General features: G+C 43.2%; 1 protein-coding gene across 2 annotated transcripts in view; it reads right to left on the bottom strand.

Moving 5' to 3' along the window:
- Positions 1 to 9,264: 9,264 nt before the first annotated feature.
- SF3B1 (splicing factor 3b subunit 1) overlaps positions 9,265 to 26,097 on the bottom strand; it is a 34,099-nt gene continuing 17,266 nt past the window's right edge. For both annotated transcript variants that reach the window (XM_054972739.1, XM_054972740.1), the window contains 17 exons: positions 25,783 to 25,904; positions 24,828 to 25,025; positions 24,639 to 24,740; positions 23,563 to 23,742; positions 22,918 to 23,004; positions 22,157 to 22,427; positions 20,123 to 20,268; positions 19,867 to 20,013; positions 18,103 to 18,228; positions 17,266 to 17,487; positions 16,194 to 16,376; positions 15,910 to 16,021; positions 15,352 to 15,472; positions 13,522 to 13,653; positions 12,737 to 13,009; positions 10,586 to 10,802; positions 9,265 to 9,752 (listed from right to left, as the gene is read on the bottom strand). In XM_054972739.1, the coding sequence (XP_054828714.1) occupies positions 9,594 to 9,752; positions 10,586 to 10,802; positions 12,737 to 13,009; positions 13,522 to 13,653; positions 15,352 to 15,472; positions 15,910 to 16,021; positions 16,194 to 16,376; positions 17,266 to 17,487; positions 18,103 to 18,228; positions 19,867 to 20,013; positions 20,123 to 20,268; positions 22,157 to 22,427; positions 22,918 to 23,004; positions 23,563 to 23,742; positions 24,639 to 24,740; positions 24,828 to 25,025; positions 25,783 to 25,904 (2,798 nt within the window). In that variant the 3' untranslated portion in view covers positions 9,265 to 9,593. The remainder of the gene's footprint in view (positions 9,753 to 10,585; positions 10,803 to 12,736; positions 13,010 to 13,521; positions 13,654 to 15,351; positions 15,473 to 15,909; positions 16,022 to 16,193; positions 16,377 to 17,265; positions 17,488 to 18,102; positions 18,229 to 19,866; positions 20,014 to 20,122; positions 20,269 to 22,156; positions 22,428 to 22,917; positions 23,005 to 23,562; positions 23,743 to 24,638; positions 24,741 to 24,827; positions 25,026 to 25,782; positions 25,905 to 26,097) is intronic.

The following is a 26,097-nucleotide window of genomic DNA, read 5'->3' as shown; positions in this document are numbered from 1 at the left end:
TCCCAGCTCGGTGAAGACAGGGAGCTGGGTGAAGGGGTGTGTGCTTTGCTACCTGTTCCACTTCTGATCCTGACTGGGTGAAGGCAGGGGACAGGTATTGTCACCTGCTTCGTGTGTGATCCCAGATGGGTGAAGGGTAGGCGGGCATTGCCTCCTGCACCCCTCCTGATCTTGGCCGGGTGAAGGGGGGAGCAGGCATTGCCACTTGTTTTGCTCCTGATCTGAGCTGGGTGAAGAAGGGATGGGCATTTCCACCTGCTCCGCTCCTGATCCCAACTGAGAGATGGCAGAGGGCAGACATTGCCACCTACTCCACTCCTGATCCCAGCTGAGTGAAGGTGGAAGATGGGTATTGCTCCCTACTCTGCGTCTGATCCCAGCTGGGTAAAGGGTGGGCTGGCATTGCCACTTGTTCTGCGCCTGAACTCAGCTAGGTGAGAGCAGTGGGCAGTCCTTGCCACCTGCTCCGCTCCTGATCCAAGCTGTGTGAATGCGGTGAGCGGGCATTGCCACTGCTTTTCTTCTCATCCCAGGTGGGTGAAGGTGGGGGTCAGGCATTGCCACCTGCTCCTGATCCCAGTGGGTGAAGGTGGGGGTGAGCATTGCCCCCTATCTGCTCCTGATCTCAGCTGGGTGAAGATGGTGAGCAGGCATTGCCACCTGCCTCACTCCTGATCCCAGCTGGGTGAAGGCAGGGGATGGGCATTGCCACTTGCTTCACTCCTGATCCCAGCTGGGTGAAGACAGGGAGTGCGCATTGCTACCTGCTCCCCACCGGATCCCATAATCCAGTAATACACAAATAACAGGCTTAATACCCAGTGAAGAACAACACAACAGTGATCGCACCCGGGTATTCACTGCTCAAGATGTATCGAGAGAAACAATAAACTCTTAAAGCTATAGTCATACAATAAACCCTTTTTCAAAATTCATAAGAAGGTGTATTCAAAGTGCTAGTGCTACAAACATGCAACAGACAACCTCTTCCTGTGCCATTCAGCAGCATAAGTTTCTATACAAATAAATATACTTTCAAGAATCCTTTCCAAACGTCCAATGGGATTGCAAAAAGTCCCGTCTTTCTCTTTATGCAAGTGGGAAAGTCCACTGGATCGCAGCTGGGTGAAGGGCAAGCAGGCATTGCCACCTGCTCCGCTCCTGATCCCAGCTGGGTGAAGGTGGGAGATAGACATTGCCATCTGCTCCGCTCCTAGCTGGGTGAAGGCGGGGGGCAGGCATTGCCACCTGCTCTGCTCCTGATCCCAGCTGGGTGATGACCGGGGGGGGGCATTGTCACCTGCTTTGCTTCTGAAGCCAGCTGGGTGATGGTGGGGGGTGGTGTAGGCATTGCCGCCTGCTCTGCCCCTGTTCCCAGCCTGGGGTTCCCAGCCTGGGCTTTCCACTATGACACACTCTCTGGAGGCCTGGCTTTTTCATTGCCATATGTGTCAGATGGACATCCAAGACAGCCGTAGAGTTCCCAGCCCGAGAACAATCAGGTCTGCTCAGAAGTACATCTCATGTTATTAAATGAGGCTTACTCTCAGGAAAGTGGCTGCAGGATTGCAGCCATTTGGGGGTAGCTTTATGCCTTCTTTTTAAAGAAATTAATAGCCCTGACTTGGATAGCCCAGGCAAGCCCAATCTGATCAGATCTTGGAAGCTAAGCAGGGTTTGCCTTGGTTATTAATTGGATAGGAGACCTCCAAAGAAGATCAGGGACACTAAGTAGAGACAAGCAATAGCAAATCACCTCTGTTAGTCTCTTGCCTTGAAAACCCCAGCAGGGGTCACCATAAGTCAGCTGTGACTTGGCTGCACTTTCCACCACCAATCTCCCTTTAATAAGATTTCAATTGCTTTTCCCATTCAGGCAAAATTGCAGAAACTCTGTTTTAGCAGTGAGTGATGTGGACCACCCCCCTTATCCCACACCGGCTCAAAGTGACGAGGGGGTGGCAACGTATGACTTACCATCCGTGGCTGTCATACGGGTGTGTTGGGTTGGGGAAAGCAATGGTGAACTACCCTGTAAAAACTTCACTGCGAGACTCTGTGGATCACTCTTGATGCGCTATAGGACAGAAAGGCCTGGAGGGAGTCGGTTTACGGAGTAGCCGGGGGCCGGACACGACTGTGTGGCTTGGATCGGATCGGATGTGGACCACATTTGTTAACTTAATAGGCATTTATGGAGAAGGTGAAAGCAGGATGCTGCATGAGTATCACTGGACCACCTGTACCTCAGCACCCTATGAATCACTATTCCAAACCAAAGTTTTATTTGAGTTCTCTAAAGGATACATTTTAATTTAATTTGGAAACCCACATTCTTCTGACTATGATATTCTGTGTTCCAGTGCTACAAGCAGAAGTAAAAGAGGCATTCTCGTGTAACAAGCTCTTTGAATACTAATTTGTTTAATTTAGGACATTTTAATGATGCCTCTTTAGCGTCCTGCTGGAGGCAGCTTACAAGTAATAACAAAGGTTTTGAAAATATCTGTTGTTGTTATAGAAAAACTCACATGCAAATTGAAGGCTTCCTTCTAGCCTCGGGGTAAGATTCCAGGGTAGTATTGGTGGTTTTTTCAGGCCTTGCTCCTGTGCTTTAGGACAGCATCCATCAGAATACAGAAATTAAACAGGTGACACTTTTCCTGCCATGGACACAATGACAATGACAGCTTTGTCTGTTTGATTTTTGCATGAGAGGCTGGTATTTAAAGTGCAGCAGCAGGATTTATTAACAAATTGGCAACCTGACGTCAAGGGAACAGCCTCACGCAATTGTGCAAGATAGTGCCGTGCTACAATAATGAATGCAGGCAAATATTTGGTATTTAAATATTAGAATTGTCTTTGATCAATTAAATTCTGGTCTGTTGAAACCACTTTTTTAAAAAAAGAACAATTACAGCCAAGGCAGCAGAGCTATTCAATATAAAATGTGATTTTAAAATGTGATTTTGCAAAGATACTTCTTTGACAGCTAACTCCAGGACTGCTAAAATAACCACTGGCCATGCTATTAGGTTAAAGAGTAAGCTATTATTTCCATTATACAAGCCCCTTGCCAGAAGGACCGGAATTTCATCATAACTGTGGACTCTGAGCTGAAATACAGTCAATAGCTATCCTTAGCTCCTACGCATCCGTGGGATCTCTGATTCACAATTGCCATCTGGATGAAAGCCAGCAATGGAATCCCTATCCTAGTTTGAATTAAACTTTTATTTATGGTTGTTGTGGGTTTTCCGGGCTGTATTGCCATGGTCTTGGCATTGTAGTTCCTGACGTTTCGCCAGCAGCTGTGGCTGGCATCTTCAGAGGTGTAGCACCAAAGGACAGAGATCTCTCAGTGTCACAGTGTGGAAAAGATGTTGGCAGGTCATTTGTATCTGCTCAGGAGGGGTGGGGTTGAGCTGAGTCATCCTGTAAGAGTTTCCCAGGGTGTGGAATGCTAATGGCGGGAGGCTTCACTGTATCCTGAGGAGGTTCTTTTGCATATGGATTGGTGCTTGATGCTACACCTCTGAAGATGCCAGCTACAGCTGCTGGCGAAACGGTCAGGAACTACAATGCCAAGACCACGGCAATACAGCCCGGAAAACCCACAACAATCATCGTTCTCCAGCCGTGAAAGCCTTCGACAATAGAAACTTTAATTTGTAAAATACATCCAGAACTGATTAATAATCTTAATGAACAAAACATGGACCCATTGCCAATGGGTTTCCAACATACTTGTATAGTGCCATCCTAAAGCAACTTAACACCCTTGTAATTCCTTTGAAGTAAACGGTATTAGATGAGTATTTTACTTTCGCAGAGTACAGCATAGACATAATATTTATTATATTTCGTCCAGGACTTTCAGTGTAAAACTGTATTTAACCCTTTTAAATTCTCTCCCCTAATTTTCTATTCATATATTTGAAAGTAAGTCCTGTTGAGGTCACAGGGACTTACTCAATCCAGAAAATCGCAGGCAGGTTGGAGTTTAAAGACAGATTTTTGCCTCTTTTCTCCTGAGAGGTTTGGGAGGCCTTGAGAATTGCGTGGCATTTGGAGTGGCAGGAGGTGGGCAAAGCAGCTATAATCACTCCCCTGTCCTGCACAAGTTGAAGTGCCTTTTCACTACTGTCAGGGAAGTTTTGGAGCCATCTTAGCATGCATGGGACTAAGTTGTGAAACCTGTCCAGATTTTGTAGGAAGTAAATCCCCATTATTTTAATAGGACATTCTCAGGTAAGTACAACTAGGATTGCAAGAATTTCCTTTAAAAGATAAAGTCTTCCTGATCCCCCAATCCCCAGACATGTTATTGGGAATTAGTTCCAAATTTTTCATATCATTTACTAGAAAATATATTCGTTACAGTGATGTAATTCTGTACAATTACCTGTTTTACTTTCACATTTTAACATGGCAAAGTCTTTTAAATGTAATTACAGCTAACACATCATAAATATTTTTAAGTGGACACTCTGGCACACAATGTACTATAGAGGATAATACTTATTACAGAAACATCACGAGCCCTCGATCCATTCTACACCACGAAGAAATAGATGAGATTTAACCAGTAGACTGAATGCCAGAGATTCCAGTGCCAAAATTGGGGATAAAGTCTAGACAAAAATATGTGCTGAAAAACATTTTAAATCATATGTCTAAAAAGATGTATCTGCCTCCTGAAACAATTGCAGCATGAATTCAGAAATTCATGTTTAAAATGTTTGGAATTGTTTACACATTAAAATTATATCGCCTTTATAGCAGCAGCAATTCTGTCTGACAGTTGTAGGATTTCAAATAGCTACAACAAAAAATCCTCAAATACACTTTGGAAAGCAATCCTGACCAGGTTTGCTCAGGCCCAGGGTTTTTTTTCAGCAGGAACGCGGTAGAACAGAGTTCCGGCACCTCTTGAAAATGGTCACATGGCTGGTAGCCCCGCCCCCTGATCTCCAGACAGAGGGGAGTTTAGCTTGCCCTCCGCACAGTGGCGCAGAGGGCAATCTAAACTCCCCCCTGTCTGGAGATCAGGGGGTGGGGCCACCGGCCATGTGACCATTTTCGCCAAGGGCGATTTAAACTTTAAAAAACTCCCCTCTTGTTACAGCTGGCCCAGAGTGACATCATTGTGCGGTCCTGAGTTCCATCACTGAGTTCCACCACATCTTTTCCCAGAAAAAAGCCCTGCTCAGGCCTATTCAATGGGTCTTCTCTGAGGAAAATGTTATGATTAGGTTGTTGGATTCTTATAATATCATGGCCACCAGCCCTGTTCAGAAGTTACAGTAAGTGTAACTCAGCAGAACCCCAGATACACAGACAACTTTGTATTGTCGAAGGCTTTCATGGCCAGAGAACGATGGTTGTTGTCTCCAAAATTATCATTCCAGTTGGAGAGCTGGGAATCAATAAATAACAGCACCTTTGTGGCTTGGCTTCGGAAAAGAAAACGCTAAAGATATGATTGTTTCAAGGTAACAAACATTTCTCATAAACCCAACAACTTTACAACTACAGGTATAACTGAATCTTATTTGCTATTAACATAGAACATTTGCAAAGGCAGGAAGAACAAAGGTAAGCTCTAACAAACGGTGTCCGGTAATGCAAAGAGAAGAGCACATCTCCAATGTTAACTTAAAGAAGTGCAGGATGCTTCTTGCCTGCATGTTCTTCAATGGCTCCTCCTCCTATTACCATTCTTGAGGGTCTCGCTATCTAGGGTCCCCAGGTCCCCATACTCTACTGGTGGGAGGTGGGGGACCGGGAGTTGTGTACACGCACTCCCAGAAAGGCGTGATGGAGTCACTTCTGGAATTAACGTCATCACACTTGCCATGGCCATGCTCCCACACTTTGCGCGGGGCTAATTCTGGCCCGTTTGGTGCCAAAATTGGCCCCAATGAAGCACAAGAGCATGCCTGTGGCCAATGCAATGACTTCACTTCCTGGTGTGATGACATAATCACGCCTCTCCAGGACTGCATCCAGTGCGCTCTTTCCTAGGTTGCCTGTCAGTGGCGGGCAATCTCTGGGAGGGTTTGCCACCTCCCACTGATTGGCGGGCAACTGGGCAAACACCCAGGAGAATGCCCACTACTGGCAGGCAACTGGTAAGCCGATCTCTATCTTTGGTTTGGGCCTGCAAATAAATCAGCCGTTCAATGAAGCTCTGTGTGTTCTCTAGCTCGCTGCAGGCTCGCTGCACGATTTAAATCACTAGTTATTACGGCTTGATTTAAATCATAGTTTTCTACATAAAGACTAATTCTTGCTGGTATAACTTTAATATGCAAGTAGATGCCTGCCTTACCGATAGGTAAAGGGACTTCATTAAAGTATTCCCAAACTGGGTCTCTTTTACGGCCTGCTGCCATTATAGGTTTTTTCCTCCAAGGAAAGAATGTGATAAACCTCAGGTCATACACACAAAAGAGCCAAAGACTTGTGCAGTATTGTGCTCAAAAAGTTTCACTTTCATTTTGTACTGCTTGCCCCTCCCTCCTCACACTTAGTTTCTTCTTGTGCAGATCTATTCCACTCCAAACAATCAGAAAAATACTGTTTCTATTCACTGAACTTCTTGAAACTTAGCACTGGAGGGGTTGATTCTGTCTTCATAGGTTTGTAGAACAATAGGATTAAGGTCTTTTTCTCAACTCTGTTCATGTTATAACATTTTTGCTGTGAAGAAGAGGCATGTGATCTCTGCTGAGCTGACACAAATTCAGTTTTGAGAACTGCAAAACCAAGCATCTGTGATAATATCTTGTAGGCAGAGAAACTGCCCAATAATCTTACAAAAACCTCTGGAAGAGCATGACATTGTGAATGGATTAATGGAATTTATTTACCAAAAAAATTAAACATATACAGCCTTATTCTACATAATTAAAAACTAATCTTTATTTCATGATGGAATAACCTTAATATATTTTCCTCAAAAAGCATTTTATTTAAAAAAATCCAATCCCTCTTCCCAACCGCAGGGCCCATGTTATTGGCCAAGCTTAATCTCACAAACACCAAAACGGTGCGTGTGAAATCCAGAAGGGTTAAAAATACATATTAAAGGACAGTTTGCGATATATTGGTTTTTACCAATAACTCTGTTTAAGAGAATATCTTTATTCCTTCCAGTTCAAACCAATTATCACCCGGACTTCTTTTCCTGCATTCCACCCTAGTGGTATATATCATGCGGAAAAAACAAAGCACCTGTTCTTTCACTGTGCTGTTCATACTTTTATTCTTTGCTATCGATCTGTGAACGCAATTCAGTCGGTTAAAACACTGCATAACAAAGGTTTTTAAAAAACCAAATGGGAGTTTTCATAATGCTTGTTCAGGGAGACATTTCCACTCAGCCACAGAGCCACTGACCCCCTTTCATTTTCTAATGTTTCTCAATAGACTTTTGCTCCTTCTGAGCAGTCTGGCAACAGGGCTTACTTTACGGAAGGCGGATGTGGAAGCCAGCGCCATTAACTGCACTTATGAACTGGCACAAGATGTGTGAGGATGGTGAACTGGATTTGGCTGCATTTTTAAGCTATGTGGTTGTTTTGCTAATGGACTGTTTATGCCCTTGCATATTAGTCATATATAGCCTAGGGAAAGAAGGCAGGATATGAATATTTTAAATAAGCTTTTCAGGTCAGGTCAGAAAACTATATACTCTATGCCTTTAACTCAAGAATTAGGGAAGGTTGCAGGCCAATCTGTACAAGGGTTACTCCCCATCTACTGTAATAATAATAATAATAACAACAACAACAACAACAACAACAACAACAACAACAACAACAACAACATTCGATTTATAATACCGCCCTTCAGGACAACTTAATGCCCACTCAGAGCGGTTTACAAAGTGTTATTATTACCCCACAACAATCACCCTGTGAGGTGGGTGGGGCTAAGTGAGCTCTGAGAGAGCTGTGAGTGACCCAAGGTCACCCAGCTGGCTTTGTGGAGGAGTGGGGAATCAAACCCGGCTCTCCAGATTAGAGTCCCGTGCTCTTAACCACTACACCAAACTGGCTCTCAATGCCTGGTTCACTCAGTTAAAACTCCTAATTCAGATCTGTGTCATATCCTTTTCCTTACCTTGTCCTGATCCCAAGTTTTGGAAACTTGCCTCATCTACAAGTTAGTGAATACACACATATTGTGAGTACAGTGTACACTTTTCTTTATATATGCATTAATTTTCATGTTATGTTCAATACATGTACAGGTGAACACATTATACAAACCCCACATTTATCCAGATAGTGGACCCAGGTTTCAGCAGTTAATGTGTTAGCTCTTTCTTGCCAACAGGTGTCTAAATGGACATACAGGATGTGTGCGTGTTTATTGCAACTTGTGAACATGGCTACGGTTCACAATCCAGCAGAACCAGCAGCGCACTGCGACCCGTGATGCAACTTTCTCCTCCAGCAGGGGAGCATTGAAGCACCAAAGAACCCAGACGACTGCTTTCGTTTCTGCCACTTCTCAAATTCCGTCCATCCCAGCGGCACCTGCACAAGCCTCCTGCAACTTTCTACCCCAACATGCAAGAGAACCGCGTGTTTAAGAAGTTGGAGGTTGTTAACGCACACCTCCCACAAAGTACTACAACTACTAAGCCCGTGTTGTTAACGGAATCCCTGTCTGCTAATGATTTAAACTGGAGACAGAATATCTGATCAAAGATCTGTGTTTCCTTCTAGTTGAACGGTAAGCTCTGGAACGGCTGTACTTGAAACAGACTTGCTTTAACACCCTTTTCCATGGTGTGGAATTACTGTGGTATTTTCACTTTCACAGCAAGTGAAAATACCTTCCCTTCGTAAGCACGAGGAGGCACTTGTACAGAATCACTGCATCACTAAACATTTCTGGAATACCTCTGCTGTTGTTTTCAATGAAACCTTGGTAAAACCAACCACTATAATTTGGCAGGAATAAGAATGTTTGGCAGGGATAAAGAAGAGGCGTGGGGAATTCTCCAAAACTGAATTTAGCAACTATAAATAAAACCCACGAATCATACCAGCTACAGTAGTTCGTTTTCCCAGAACAATGACAACTAAAATTTTGAACATTTCTTTTATTTATTCAAAAGCTAGGGTATGACAAAGAGGGTTAAAATGTGATATGCCACCTTTTTACATAAACTGCTGCTTGACAATCTATCAGAGACTTGTTGAGAGGTCTCCCTGCCCCAAAACGCTCACAAACACATAACCATTAATATTTTATACACAAATGTTTATTTCTCAAATAAACAACCCCTTTAAACACAAGGAATGAAATCTAAATCCTCATCAAGATGAATCCCCAAACAAAGAATCTTCCCAGTACTCTAGAATCACGGTCTTCTTGGTCACTACTGGCTTTTAACATCAAAATAAACAAGGACATGTTATTTTTAAAAATCATGCTTCAGGATTTCTAAGCTCTGCCTCCGATCTGTTCTATGCTGATCTGCAGCGTCTTAAAAATTGTACATCACCAAATCTGAACCAAGATTATGGAACAGCTGTGCACTTAACACAAAAACAAATGAGAAATAAAAGTTACAAGACGTAGTCAAGTTCGTAACGAATGTATGTGTTCTTCTCATCGTTGTAGATTCGCGGATAATGTGCTATCAGAGCATCCTGTGAGCCGATATAGATGGAGTTATAGATCTTCCAATACACATCTCTGACTTTTCGGGCAGGGTGAAATAAACCCTAGGAAAAACAGAAGAGGAAAATTAACACACACACACACAAACTGCCCCTCACAAGCAGAATATTTTTCACTGTTCAAAAGAAACAACAGTCTATCCCATCCATCCTAGCTGCGATCAGAATGTGCACGTAACTACGTTTGTGTCTACTAGAGCTCCCCCCCCCGCAAATACCCCTTCTAAGACACAACATGGGAGCAGCCAGAGAGTTTAAAGAACAGCTCGCACAAACAACGCACTAGGGAGGTACCAGCTCTGACAAGGGGAGTGCCGGAAGCCCCACTGCAGATTCATAAGCCCTTGGAAATCAGGGGATCCCAGATGGCAGGGTGTTGCTATCTCAGCTGGGTTTGAACACAAAGCAAGTATGTAACACCAGTCAACTGAAAACAGTCACCCAAGTATCAACCCTGTGCAATATCTACTCTTGGGTAGGTTACTATGAATGATTCATGAATAAAAAGGATGGAAGTTTTCTAGAGTTAACATTCTATCCCATTTGCACTCCTACTATCTAGGAGCGTTCCCCTGCTTTCTTGGTCTGCGCGTGCTTACATAATGTAAATAAATCACCTAAACTACTGCCTGTCATTGCTTATGATTTTCTGGTCATGACGGATGTCCAATAAAAAAAATCTGATGACAGAAGGATTTACATAGGCACAAAGTAGCCAATGATACCCTCCCCCCATTAAATAACTTGTAAATAGAATTCTGTGAACTAAAACTGCAAGGCAAGAGGAAGCTGTCAATTAATTCGCTGCTCTTGACATTACAAATTACATGTCCCCCACTCCTCTCTCTCACAAATACTTTTACTCGAGAAAAACTTACCTGTAAACAATACTGCAACATTCGGCAAGGTCCAATTGCGACCCTCAGGCCCTCCAATGCCCCCATGACTGCTTGAATAACATGAGGCGACGTCTCAAACACATTAGGCCACACATAATTTAACAAGTGATTCAGCGAGTCTTCGCAGCCAAAGCCGTACACCCCAAGAGACATGTGCTGTACCACTGCACTGGCTGTTTGCCTATGAACAAGGTCTCTGGAAAGGAAAAATGGTGCAGGTACATTTAATTAGAATCATAGAGTTGGAAGGGGCCATACAGACCATCTAGTCCAACCCCCTGCCCAGTGCAGGATCAGCCTAAAGCATCTCTGACAAGTATTCATCCAGCCTCTTCTTGAAAACTGCCAGTGAAGGGGAGCTCACCACCTCCCTAGGCAGCTGATTCCACTTTTGAACTACTCTGACCATGAAAAAGTTTTTCCTAATATCCAGCCGGTACCTTTGTGCATGTAATTTAAGCCCATTGCTTCGTGTCCTACCCTCTGCTGCCAACTGGAACAGCTCCCTGCCCTCCTCCAAATGATAGCCTTTCAAATATTTAAAGAGAGTAATCATGTCCCCCCTCAATCTCCTCTTCTCCAAACTAAACAATCCCCAGGCCCTCAGCCTTTCCTCCTAGGGCTCAGTCTCGAGACCCCTGATCATCCTCGTCGCTCTCCTCCACACCCTCTCGATTTTGTCCACATCCTTTTTGATTAATTTCTAGCCCCTACTTATTTAAAAAATTTTGATCACCCATTTTTAAAAACTTTATTTCTGAATTTTTAATAAAACAACAAGACTACAACAATAACAGGATTCCAAATATGAGTACCATATACATGGTTTAGATTGTTAATTGTTTATGACCTGCAGCTGTGTTAACAGAGACCAATAACAACATATTGGTTAGGTACAGTATATTCCTTAATAGAAGGCTCAGTAATATGGTTTAGAAAGGGAAGCCATGAAGACCGGTTTGTGATTGGGATTCTCTGATGAGGCTATTTGGTCTGTTATTTTGTCAAATATTAAGAGATCCCAGACTTTTGACATCCATTGACTAATAGTAGGTATACTGTCACTTTTCCATTTTGGGGCTAAGGTTATCTTGGCTGCTGTTATCATTAACGAGACAAGATCTATTCTATAAATAGGCATTGTTTCTGGATTGTGCTGTATTGTGTAACCTATTCTTTTTTCTACAGCGGCAATAACTTTTGGTCACCCATTTTGCTTTCCCCAGTTCCAAGGATGTGCACTCAAAACGCCTTGGAGAATAGTCTTGTTCTTATACGGTCCCTGTTAAAATAGTACAGATGCCCCTTTGCTAGTTTCCTTCTAGCTACTGCCACTGATCAGTTCTGTTCCATGAGAGAAACGTTTGCACCTCAGAGATGGCTATAGCCTGCTGGTACTGAAGAAACAAACAAGCCTGTTTCACAATCCTCAGTGCGTAAACAGCAAGCGCATGTACTTGCATGGGGTGGGTGGGGATCGGTATACTTTGGATAGCAGCCCTGTGTGCCCCCCCCCCTCCAAGAATACCACTCTAAAGACTCCCTAATCTTGGGGGAGGCAACAGGGAAATGCTGCTGGAAAAGGTCCTGGGGAAGCACTTAAAAGTGCCTGAACACTATCAATTTGGATCCCGTGAACCGAGCACATGTATACCTGAAATGTACTATTTTAGTCCAAAAAAAATCTCAGTTCCCTGAGAACCATGTTTTGCTACTGATGGAAGATACTTGGCTAGAGGGGAAAAGTTCTTTCCCTGCCAAGTCCTCCCCTTCACTTTTAACCCCTGTACTGGTCCCAAGTGTCCACAACTTCTAAAGCCTGATTTCAAGGAGATGCTGTAGCAGAACTGGAAGACAGGAAAGTCTGCTTCCGCAAGCACCCCACTGCAGCTAACAAAAAGATTAGGCCAACTGCTCTAAGAGGCCACAGAAAAGAAAGATTAAAACAAATTTATACAAAATAAGAAGTACATGAACTCTGCTTGGTCAGTAAAGCAGTTTAAGAGTAGCTAATCAGGCTGTTGCATACTTCTAATGCTTAATACTAAATACTTAAATTCTGCTATTAAAAGAGGACGCTCGTTTCCCGTATGTATAGATAGGATATCAAGAATAATAAAAATGACTGACCTGTCCATTAAAGCATCTTCAAGCAACGGGGTTACAGCATAGATGTAGTCCTTTCCCATTTCCCCAATATATTCAAAGAGGAAGGAAAGAGATTTTAAAACACCATTCTGAACATTCAGCTCTGGAACCCGATATTCATTCATAAGTGCAGGCAGGACTGTGAAAGGGGAGCAGGTTTCAGCTACAATAGCAATGGCAACTGTAGTGCACACTCGATTTTGTCTTTCTTGTACTTTCAAATTATTCAGCAGTGTTGCCAGCACATCGTGTGGTCTAGAATACAATAAAGCACAAAACTTTTCAGCAACTACAAGACCGACAGAAATATGCTGAAGTAGCAATCTAGGGTGGCTGTTCAGTTCTGAAAAATTCCAAAAGCGTTCTTTTTGATCTTGCCTTCAGTCCACCCTGGTGAAGTCCATTCCTCTTTTGGCTCAAATCATGCCGTTTAAGGAGGATTCTACTATCTGCAAGAGCTGGACATCACCCGCAAAGCACATTTACTGTACTATATATAACAGTTATATAAACTAATGGCCCCATGGGGGGGGGGGCGGGAATGCAGGAAACGGGAGTGTGAATGTTGTGGGGCTGTACAGATCTAGAAAACAGGAGTTAATCAACGAATTTCTAACTAGAAAACTGGAGTATCTTACTCAAGCCTTCACAATAAAGAGCTTCCTGATAGCAGCAATGAATTTAACAGCTGAAATAATCTCTCTTTATAGTAGTATTAACTTTTCTTTCATCGTCAAAACCCCCAGACAGCTGGAGTATACACTTACCCAATAGCTTTTGCGATATAACCAAACGTATTTACAGTTGCTCTTCGAATAGCTTTCTTGTGCGCCTTTAACAACTCGAGCAGTTCGAAGCAGATCCTCATCCACTCCCTGGCAGAAACATATTCTGCTCCCCTAGATAAAAAGAGAAAACGTTTCTGCGTGATCAAAGTTAGGCTGTATCGTTATGCAAACGTCTAGATTTACAACATACTATTAACCCAGGATACAGAACGGCATTTAAAGGGCTGTCTCCTTCCACAGGTTCCTGTGTGCCAACTACAGTCTTCAGGCAGGCAGCCATCTGCTGGCGATCCCACTTCTTAGGGAGGCCCGTCTGACCAGAGTTCGGGCCTTTTCCACTGTGGCCCCTTCTCTGTGGAACGGGCTTTCTGAAGGAGCGAGGGGAGCCTCCACCTTGGGGGCTGCAAGACCTGTCTTTTTGCCACGGCTTTTGAGAGGGTTTGAATAACAGGCATCTTCTGAGGGAGAGATTTCAGGGGGGGTTGCTTTATTTTGATTTTTAACTGTACATGTTTTTAACCTATTATTGTAAGCAGCCTTGAACCCAAAGGACAGGTGGGGTAAAAATTTTAATAAATAAGATGACAACGAGGACAAAAAGCAGAAGTGACTGCAGTATGTGAATACACCATGGAATTGACCCTGACTACGGGTGGCATTTCCATGTACCGACCGTAACTTCTGCACTTCCCCCACTCCCAGATGTTCCCCAAAATGCTGCTTCTGGGGGACCACCGGGAACAGCACAGGGAGAGGCTGAAAGGTGGCCAAGGGAAGGGATAATTGCCTCCCCCCATTCACTACTGGATGGGCACGAGTTCTGTGCCTTTAAACTGGCATATTTAATTTCATTAACTAGAGACCAGCTTTAAAAATATCTGGGAAAATGACATTTGTAAGGATCTAGCAATATACAGTGCTGAGGAAAGAAACACGTCACCTTGTTACAGATAGAAAGATTATAGCACCTTATAACTAAGCAATATACATGTATTCTAGTGAACTTTCTGAACTCTGCATGAACTCTGTTGTACTTTTTTTTTTTAACTTGTTGAATAACAACGCAGGTGTACTTTCATCTTTGACAGCTAATTAAACGTAGTGGACAGTATCTAGATTAGTGTCCTCTAATCATAGGATGGACCAATGCTGATCTACTCACTTAACTCTTCCTGTCATTTTTCACAGATTTATAGTTTTATTTTACAAGTTGGATACAACATCACTTTTTAGCCAATTAGAATGTTATACAATAGAAAATATAATTAATTAAGCCTTAAACCACTCATACTTTATCTAAGCTATCGCATGAAAAAGATCTTAGATTTTTGCATAAGAACCTATTAAAGTGCCAACTCAGATAGTATGGAAAGAAATCTTGTGGAGAATCTTATCATTGCTATGGGAATCTTAAAGCATTTCATAGAAACTTTTATTGTTTTAAACTTAGAGCTAGTTAGGAAATGTTAGCAAACCTAGTTCTTATTGCTTTTCTGTGTTCCATCTTTGTAGGATTTATATTGATAATCCTGTATGTTTTGATATCTTGCTCCTTTAAAAAGATTAGAGTGCATTTCAATAAAAAATAAACAAACTCTAGAAGGTCTCTGTGTGTCTTGAAGGGGGAAAGTTTTACAACCCTATAAATAATTTGTACTAATAAGCAGCCTTGTTTAAAAAGCAAGTATTGTTTTCCAGGTCTTAACTAAGTGCCACAAACTGTCCAAGAGTAAAGATAAATCTTTAGTCTGAGACAGAGGAAGCCTTAGTGAGACACGGATTAAAAAATATCTGTTACAACAACCTTACCTGTCAGCAATACGGCCAACCAGGTCGATACAATTCTCCTGCACTTTCTCATGTCTGTTCTTCAAGATAGGCGTCAGCCTTGGCAGCAAGTCTTTGATTGGAGGCGTCATCTTGTGCATTCCTATTCAACAAAGAAAAAGACCGTAAGCCTCAAGTGCTCTTTTCCGAGTCAGAATTCATTTTGTAAACAGGTTATACACATTTATTTATTTAACAAAGTTTATACCCCATCTTTCTGTCCTTATAAGGGCCACCAAGGTAGCTAACGAATTAAAATGTGCATAATTAACCATTAAAAATAAACACATCATTAAAACAATTAAAACCAGAGCTGAGATGCATACAAAACATAAAACAACTGTTAAAACACTGGGCATGAAGGAGGGAATCAACGAGGGAATGCCAAACGAACCATGGGTGGAAGATGGAAGCAGAAGGTTAGCAGCAGACATTCAACATACTGTGGCATCAGTGATAGAGCAATCATGGCAGGGCTGTACACAGTCATGACAAGGGGACAGCTCAATCTGAGAGGTTCACAGTTTTGATACCACTTACCGATGACATTCACAATGGCTTTAAGTGCTCCTAGGATACTGCCCAATACTTCAGGATATTCTTCACCCAGGTATTCATACAACACCACACCCAAATGCCCCATCAATTTTTCCTAGAAGGAAGAAAAAGAAGAATCAGCTTGTAACTTGCCTCTAAACAAAACACCTCTGATACAAGGAGCCCTAAGCAAGCAGAACAGCCTCTTGTTTGATTGATGGAACAAGCTGTCATTAAGAGTTGTGGGATTTAAACCCAAGTTTAAGCAAGGACAGAAGAATAAATACCTCTTGACACGTCTTCATGACAACCGCAGTACGAGATATCAGATCAGCAGCCTGCTGTCGTACTTTGGCCGATTTGTTGTTTAGACGCCACAAGACTGTACCACAGATCTGGGGTAGGTACGGCTTGACTCTCTTGCCAAGAGCATTAACCACTGTGCCGAAGCCATTCAACATCACAGAGTCCTGTTCACAAAAAAGGTTCAAAATACAGTATTTTAATGTTACTCTACCACCAACATTATACGCCTTTACTTCTGATGACTGGAGAGGCAAGCGTCCTGGGAATTACCAGCATTTCACACATTACATATCCATTAACAGATAAGATAATAAAACATGACTACAAGGAGACTTTCAACCCCCAACTGAAACCACGGAGGTATAGTGGTTAGTGTTGTACTAGGATCTGGGAGACCCAGGTTCCAATTCCACTATGTCATGGAAGCCTGCCAGGTAATCTTGGGCCAGTCACACACTCTCAGACTAATCTACTCCACAAGATTGCTGTGAGGAGAAAATGGAGGAAGGGAGAACAACGCACGCCATTTTGATCTCTGCTGGGGAGAAAGGCATGGTATAAATGAATCAAATAAATTTAATTTCCCCTTAACATAAAAAAGATACTGAAACAGGAGTGACACAGGGTGGTATAAAATGAGAACAGATCAGTCACAAAAGCAGCAAGGGACAGGCTGGCTCAAGACTTAGCAGGGCTGAAGTAGGGCGGGCGTCTTGAGGTAGGAAGCAGCACTGGCACCCCTTCCCTCTATTCAACCAGACAATTAGCCCGGGCCATACGCTAAGCTTGGGAAGGCGCCAACGCTGGGATCCAGATGACATTTTCTACGGCAGCTTATGGGAAAGGGCTTGGGCTCAGCAGTACAAAGCATGGTTTACGTGCATAAGGTCTCAGATTTGGTCACTGGTCTCTCCGGTTAAAGGATTTCAGACAGCAGGTATTCGGAAAGGCCCTCCCGTGTCTGAAAAGGTAACACTGACCTACAACTGGCCAAAAGTGTGACTCGGTTGTTCTAAACTTAGCCTAGAGCCAAGGGTGTGCGCAGATTCATACCTCGGTGGTCTGCTCTTGGAAGGCATACAGGATGCCATCAATAAGTTGCTCCTCCAGCTTGTGATCGATGTCCGCTGCACCCAGGTTCCCCATGATCTTCTCAATGGTCTCCATGACCATTTTTCTGTACTGCTCAGCTTCATCTTTCAGGTCATCAACTATCCTGGAAATAATTTCTGCTGCCCCAACTTTGTTGGCCAGCTCTACAGTTGTGTCAACCAGCTGAAAAGCATACGTACAAAAACAGTTTTGAGCAAACAAGCGGCAAACACTTGAAAAACTCAGCCCCCAAACGGAAAAATGAAACCACCCTTTATTCTGGTTTAAAGAAAACAAACCCATTTACGAGAAATAAAAGCAGTGACTGGGGGAGTAGCAGAGATTACTGGCAAAGAATGGAGCATCTCAGAAGCGCCAGGATTGCTTATCGGCATTAACATTTCTCCCTTATTCACATAACTATGTGGATAATTAAAATATATTTCTGCCAGCAAAATATGAAACTGAAACTAAGAGCTTGACTCAGGAGGACTGTACTCAGCGTTTCTTTTGGCAGCTCAACTCTGAAGAGTTTGGCCTCATGCAGAAATCTTATTCTTGCATGCAAATATCTGGAACACAAATACCTTGGAACTATTACTGAACCAAGAACATCTCTCTCACAGCAACTCTGAGAGTGTTGCATAAACCTTCCAGCAATCAAGCCCCATTACGTTTTTTCCCCCTGAAGCCTTAGAGCTACTGATGGAGTACTGCTTGAGACCCAAACGCTTCCATCTAGCCCGTGACACCTGCAAATCAGCTCAAAGTCCCTTGTAAACTAAAAGCCAACAGTACCTGTCTGTAATTTCTTCTGTCCAGTGCCATCCTGTGCTGCCAGAAGTGTTTGAAAAACGGAGGAAGGATCTCGGTTTTAATGTAGTTTGCTTCAACACCATCTGTGCCGCAACACTGCTTTACCACCTGGGGGAGAAAAAAGATAAAAGAGCCCATATCATCTTTCCATTACTCCAGAAGGGGAAAAAAAGGGTTATGCTACAAATTGTGCAATGTACCTATCTTTGGAGAGAGCACGGAGAGACCTCTATAATATATCTAATAGCAAAAGAGTTGTGCTGGATTCTCCCTCACATTTCTAAATATGACGATGGTGATGACACTGGTGTAAAGCCAGAAGCTCCATCTCTCTGCTTCTGACTCAGGTCATGGAATTATTCAATATACTCTTCTGGCAGAACGTCAGCCCAAGGATAGAAGAACGTTAAAGCTGGATTTGAAATTTGTTTCTACCTTCATTATGAAGGATTTGAATTTAATGCAGCAACTGAAATGGAAGTAACTGCTTTAGAAATGCGCCAGTTCTTTTTTTAACCAAACCTCAAATTTATATTGGCTCGAACTGTACCACTCTACTCCGCCAAGATCAAAGGCTTTCTTTAGTCTATGGAACCTTCTTCAGGCAGAAGAGCCACTTTCATCAGAGAAAGGTCTTGACTGAGCATAATGGTAGAATACAAGCCCATCTATCTTAGTGGAGTGTGTATCTCCCTATATGAATACAAGCTGGTCTTATATTACCTTGCTTTGGTTGTATTTTTGAGGGGTAACATTTCATTTTGTCTTGTTAAGCTACCTTGGAAGAATTTCTTCTGAAAGGCAGGCACAAGTGAAAATAGATAAACAAAACAATTTCAGAGTACAAAATTTCCCAGTTCAAAGTGCTGCTTAATCAAAACTCAATAAACAATCTCAGAGTCTCTCTACATGAGACATCTTACAGGACAGTGAAGAGGGATGCAACGTTAGCCGGGAAGTATAGTTTAAAAAGAAAGATCCAGCAGAGATCACTCCTCAGAGGGTTTGTTAATTTCATCTTTGTCTCCCTGAAGGCTCTGTCAATTTCACCTCCCCTTCAGGAGCCGAAGATGAAATTAACAAATCCTCTGAGGAGTGATGGCGCTGCAGAGGTGAAATTGATAAAGCCTTTGGAGAGGCTTCTGGGTTAGCCAAGAAACTGCGCTTCCAGGCTAACACTGCGCCTCCTTTCACTTGAGCGTCCTCCTGTAAGATGTCTCAGGTAGAGTCTCTTAGGCAAGCCTCTGTTCTGCAGCCCCTCTTCTGTACACCTTTCAGGATTCGCGTAAGAAACGACGTAAGTGCTTTAAGCACCCAGGATAAAACACAACATGAAAATACAAGTTGGGATTTTGGGGGGCACAATGATGTTTATTTGTATTTTTGTTAGTTACAAACAGTTACAATCTATTCTCTCACCCAGAAGTAGATATCCCTTTCTTGTATGCAGTTTGGTGCAGTGGTTAAGAGTGGTAGAACTCTAATCTAGAGAACCAGGTTTGATTCCCCACTCCTCTACTTGGTTCACTCACAGCTCTCTCAGAGTTCTCTCAGCCCCATCCACCTCACAGGCTGATTGTTGTGGGGATAGTAATAACATACTTTGTAAACTGCTCTGAGTGGGTGGTAAATTGTCTTGAAGGGTGGTATATAAATTGAATGTTATTATTATATGTTGTTATAACCCTTCAGATCCTCAGCTGACAATGATTAAACAGAGAGATTATTATTACAATCTCAAATTACCTTCAACACAATCTTTTTCATTTCTTCATCAGGTGACTGGAACTCTCTGATAAGGATCAACATGACTTCTCTGGTATAGTAATTGGCATACTCAGCATCCATCAGAGGAATCAGATAGCCAATGGCTTTCAAAAATGCAGCCAGACCCTATCAAAACACAAGTTCACAATTAAGCAGCAGAATATCCAAACATCTCCTCTCCAAGGAAAATAAAGTAGCAGCAATAGAAATGGACCAGCGGAGAACTCATCCTTACCTTTCCCCTGTGTTGACGTATGCCCTTCCACAGGGGCTTTAGCACAGAGTCAAATGACTCAATACCGTAGGGCGTGGCTGCCTCAGCTAAAGCGGCAATAGCCAAAGCACTGATGGTGCGGACCTTCTGCTGCTCGTCCACCAAGCCTGCAAAACAAACGCAATGTTCATTCTGTCCTTCAAAACCAAGCAGAACAGAGGCTGATATAACAAAACCACAAAAATATAGAATCTGCTGAAAGTAGCACGCTTCTCTTCTCTTCTTCCCCAATAGTTATTTCGGGCGCTTCCTTGAATGTGCGTGTTTAAATATTTCTGGAGTTAAGAGCTTCAGACTGTTTTGACGGTCCTGGACACCAACCACTTTTGAATGTGGGACCGCCACTCTCCCTATGTTCCCCAGAGGGTACTATACTCAGCAGGCAGACATCTACTGGTGACCTCTGGCCCCAAGGAGGTTGGCCTTGCCTCGACTAGAACCAGGGCTTTCTTGGTCTTGGCACCAACCTGGTGAAGCTCTGTCTGAGGAGACCCGGGCCCAGCAGGATTTGGTATCATTCTGCTGGGCCTCTAAGACAGAGATGTTCCACCAGGCATATGGGGGCTGAGGTGGGTGTCAGGGCCGTTTGCCCCTCTGGTTCTGCTGCCTTATCAATCAGCCGCTCTGCCCCACAGATTTGTTGATACTGGAGGGGTGTGCAATATGTGCACCGCTGTTTAAATGAATTTTATACTGGTGTTTTTATATCTTTAGGCTACCCTGTTGATTTTATATCTTTGTGTTGTAATCCGGTCCGAGCCTGCTTGCAGGGCGGGCAAAATATAAATCTAATAAATAAATAATAACAAATAAATACTCTACCCCCTGCCCCATACTTGGGCGCAGTTTTCAACTGCTGAGAAGACAACAACTCCGTGAGGCCCTGACTAGGCCTAAGTGCATAAGAACAGCCCTGCTGGATCAGACCAGCAGTCCATCTAGTCCAGCATCTTGGCATGCACAGCAGCCATCCAACTACCACAGAGGGCCAACGGTAAGGCACGGGAGCAGAGGTCTTCCCCCAAAGTTGCCTCTGGGCGCTGCTGTTATTTTTATTTGTATTTATTTTGTTTGATGTTTTGCCCAGTCTCCCTGCAAGCAGGCTCAGAGCGGGTAACAACATTAAGCGATAGACAATAAAATACAATACAATTTACAATTAAAACATTAATACATAAAATCTGAAATATCAGAACAAGAGTGAACATTTGATGGTGTCTGCTAAACACTTCTGAACGCAGTGTCTGTAGATAACAGGGCAGACAAGCAGATAGAAATCTGCCAAAAAACTAAAACAGAAAAGAACAAACAAAACAGAACAAAGCAGGGGAGGTCACAGGAGATCAGCCACCATCACTTCAACCATAGGCCTGTCAGAACATTTTCATTTTACAGGCTCTGCAGAACTGCAGTTAATCCTACAGGGCTCAAATCTCAACCTGAAGAGAGTTTCACCAGGTTGGCGCCAGGGCAGATAAAGCTCTGGTCGAGGCCAGGCGAACATCTTTTGGGCTGGGGATAACCAGCACATGTTGATCAGAGGACCATACAGTCCTCCGAGTGACATATTGAGAGAGACGGCCCCGTAGATACGTTGGTCCCATTCCGCTTAGGGCTTGAAATGTCAGGACCATAACCTTCAATCTGATCCTATTTACTGATCCTATTTACTTTAGTCACCATGGACAGAAGCCACTGATGGGCCACGGCCTCCTGCTCGTGAACTCTCGCCTCTGCCATCCATATTGTAAGGGGGCCTACCAATGGCTTAAGAACCCAATGTACGTCCAGGGACAGCAGGTAAGAACCAGGTCACAAGCCAATTCACTACTGAGGGATTGGCTTTCACCATGAAACACACTCGTTGCTGACAGCACAGTTCATCCTTGGCACAAAGGCAGCTATAACAAATGCCTCTATTTCAAGTTGTCCACATTCTCCGCAGTTGCAAAGCAGACTGAAAGGGAGAAGAATGTTACTGCCTAAGACACCCACCATGCTCAATGATTTCAACCAGGCTCCGGAGATGAGGTAAAATGGCACAACCCATGAGAATGGCAATCTGTTGCACGATCTTGATGCCAGTGTGCCTGGCCTGCCAGGACTTCTTGCTTTTGCAGACGGCTTTCAAGAAGGGCAGCAGAGAAGGAATGCCCAGAGCAGAGGCCACAACAGCAAAGGCTCGGGCCGTTGTGTTACGCACATACTCATCCATGTTGTCGATATCAGGTCGCATGGTGGAGATCATGGTTGCCAGACCAGCCGCCTGGAAGACAAAAAGGAGCAGATCTAGGCACTGTATGCAGGCTCCAGGAAATTCCTCCATTGGGGATGGGTCGTTTCCATCAGTTCCTCCCTCCCTCCCACCCACAGACACTCACTTTGCTCCTCCTACTCTTCTTAAGGATCCCCCGTTCTCCAAAACACAGCTCAAAAGGGGGGGGGCAGTTGGAGGGGGAGTATCCTATTTCCACAAAGTTCCACTGATGGTACTTTGGATCCAACGCTAAGTTTTTAAAAACATGTGTGACCCCATGACACTGTTGTTCTTCATTGCTAGAATGCTGCTATGACTTCATTTTTTATAAATGGACATTTAACATTTTCAGATAAACATCAAAGTCAAAAAAAATCCACTGATAGTAGCTGGCACTGCCTTAAAATTGCACACAACAGAACTACAGCTTGCCCTGGGTGCTGTTTTGAACCTCTCCTAAGATTAGCACAACTTATTAGGGGAAAGCACTGCTAATTACCTTAGCCAAGTTGGAAATGATTTCTCTGCCTTCCACTCTGGCATAGTAGTCTTCATCAATCAGCAGGGGTTCAATGACCACAAGAATCTGAAAGAGGTTGAAGAAGGGTAAAAATTACACGAACATAGCCTGTAAAAAGTAGTTAAATTCAAACCGCCCTTTACTCAATAAAGAATAGACATATTTAAACTAAGAGTTCCATGCTTATCAATTTCAGAGAAATTCTGCATCCATCCATACTATATTTTTAGCTCCCTTTGCACTCATTTATCCAACACAGGACACCAAGGATGGCACTTTTTAGAAGTAGAAATGGTTCTTATAAATATCAGGACGTGCTAAATAAGACAATTTGTATCTGTAATTCCAGATGAGCAACATTTTTGTGCAACACACATGGGAAAGAAGTCTGAGCAGTCAAAGGTCTTTAATGTGCTGCTCTATATTAACATCTGTGCACAGGATACAACTATAAATACTCATTATCTATCAATCTACAGAATACCATGGCAACAAGTGCTTATTATGGACTAAAAGATACTCTTACCATGGACATCCTCTAATAGAACAGCAAGTTAAATGTGTTAGATAGTGCTACTTTCTGCACCCCCTAAAATGAAAGGACCAAGGATCAGTGAAACAAACCTTATGCACATATGGTCGAACCAAGTCATCCAATTTGTACAAGATCCTATCAATAACTTTGACAAGCAAATGGCGTTCTTGATCTTCAAGGGTAGGCGACATCAGCAGGGGTAAAATCTGATTGAAGAGTGGTCCAGCTCCAAATTCACGAGCTTTATCAGTAATCTGTCGCAAAGCGGCCTACAGAAACAGAAAGATGTATGGGGTAACCAAAAAAAAAAAAAAAGCCGGTCCCATTTATTTTAGGCACAATTATCTTTGCCCTCACACCACCATACTAGGCAGGTAGGATATTAACAACTTTCATGAAGCGGCAGGACTCTAATCTAGAGAGCCAGGTTTGATTCCTCACTCCTCTGCTTGAAGCCATCTGGGTGACCCTGGGTCAGACACAGATCTCTGGCGCTCTCAGCCCCACCCACCTCACAGGGTGATTGTTGTGGGGATAATAGCAACATGCTTTGCAAACTGCTCTTGAGTGGGTATTAAGTTGTCCTGAAGGGCGGTAGGGCTCATTTGGAGGGGGAATGCGGCGGAACAGCGTTCCTGCAGATCTAAAAAGAGGTTATGTGGGTTTTGGCCCCACCCACATGATTCCTGTTCCTCCCCACGCGCGAGCGCAAGTGAGTGCAAGCCAGGCTACTGTGGCTGGCTCTCCAGAGGAGGGTAAGCTGCTTTGAGTTCATTCTGCTTTATTTTCAAAAAATACCTGGAGATTTTGGGGGAAAGGGGCCTGAGGGGTGGGTGTTGTCTTCTGACACACTTCCGGCGATGTCAGGGGGTGTGGTATATGCTAATGAGATATGCTAATGAGTCCCTGCAGTTCTTTTTCTACAAAATGACCCCTGAAGGGCGGTATATAAATCAAATGTTATTATATTATTATTATTTTGGCTTGAAATATATAGCGTCTTTACAGAGCTGGTGTGCTTTATGGTTGTAGTAAGAAAAACTGGCTATGAAATGAACTTATACATAGAATTAACAGTAGAAAAAAGGAAATATATGGAAAGGTCAAAACAAGATAAAATATTAGAGGAAAGAAACTCCACACATACCAAAGCGGTTTGCCATACCTTTCTCATCGGAGGAGTACCATTTTTAATCTTCAAAAGCAATTTCATAATCTTTCTCTCTTTCTGTTCTTCCGGACTAAGTGTCGATTCATCAACATCAACCTGAAATTGATTACATGCACGATGACTAAAGCGCGCTCACGCCAAACCAGCCCAACGATGACAATGCTGTGAAGCCAAAGATCTCACCAGTAATTTGTCGAAGTATTGTATGTCATCTGGCTTTAGGAAAGGAAGATTCCCCGAGGGCTGGTCATTGACACTCTTCATAGTCCTGTCTTCAGTCTGCATGTGAAATCCAGTCATTCCCCCCAGGGGCGTGGGCGTTGCTGTGAGTTTACGAGCTGGAGTACGAATAGGGACATAACCGGCCGGAGGAGGGAGAACCTGACGGGAAACAAAGAATTAAAAGAAGTCGGAGGATATCAAAACATTTCAACGGTTAAGTGATTGCCATAAAGACGTCAGGATGAATTTCAATTTGCAGACCAAAGATCTCCTGCCACCCCCGTGCCACATGTCGCGACTGAGCGGGGACACTTCGGCTTGTGAAAAAATTCTGAGTAGAAGATCCAGAGCAATGACCCTGTTTTGCCCGGCTATCTGCTTCCCACAGCAGCTATTTCTGACCTCAGGGAAAGTTTATTCTTGGGGTCCTATGGCCCGTGTGGAGTAACATCCACGCAGTTCAGGAGGCTGCAGCAGGGAAGGTCAAGGGGACAAAAGGAGTCCTTTCTTCCTCTTCTATTGCCAGCCATTTTTTTTTTAAAGACAGAAATTTAATTTCACTGGAGTACTACAAGTTCCTTGAGTGAGCCTAAGCCACTATCTGGATCCCAACCAAGTTCTTTGAAACTGTCTGTGCTAGATTTTTAGAACAAAGAGGTAAAGAACCAAGTATGGTGTACCTAAAAAATCTTCTAAGTTACATGAGACAGCTGGAAATGCCAATCGGGTACTAGTTTATAACATTATGCACAGAATCCCCAAAACAAAGTTAAAACATTTCTTATGTTTTCTCACCAGAAATGAAATGACATCTTTTATTTTTCTAGAAAGAATTACGTTACCCATTTGAGTTAGGAACAGAAGCGTCGTGTAGGGATTTTAACGCTTCATGTGACAGTTTGTAATGATTACTTACTCGGTATCCTTCCGGAAACATCGCATCCAGTTCTTCATCAGAAAGGGGCCGATTTCTCTCATCTATTTCTCTCTCCCATCGCCATGCTTGGAGCTGTTCAGGAGTCATGCTCATTATGTGACCTACATTGAGATCAACAAATAAGGATGTTGCTTTCTACACAGAAGAAACCCCACTAGTCAAATATAAAAACTACCTTCAGACAAAATTCACAACGGGACCTTTGCACATAACCAGTTATAAAATTCCAATTAGTTATGCCAGCAGGCAGTTTTGGGGTTCCTTTTAGCATATCTGTCTGTTTAATAATATACA

This window comes from Eublepharis macularius, chromosome 2, assembly GCF_028583425.1.
Source record: "Eublepharis macularius isolate TG4126 chromosome 2, MPM_Emac_v1.0, whole genome shotgun sequence".
Taxonomy (NCBI): Eukaryota; Metazoa; Chordata; class Lepidosauria; order Squamata; family Eublepharidae; genus Eublepharis; species Eublepharis macularius.
This window is presented reverse-complemented; position numbering and strand designations above follow the sequence as displayed.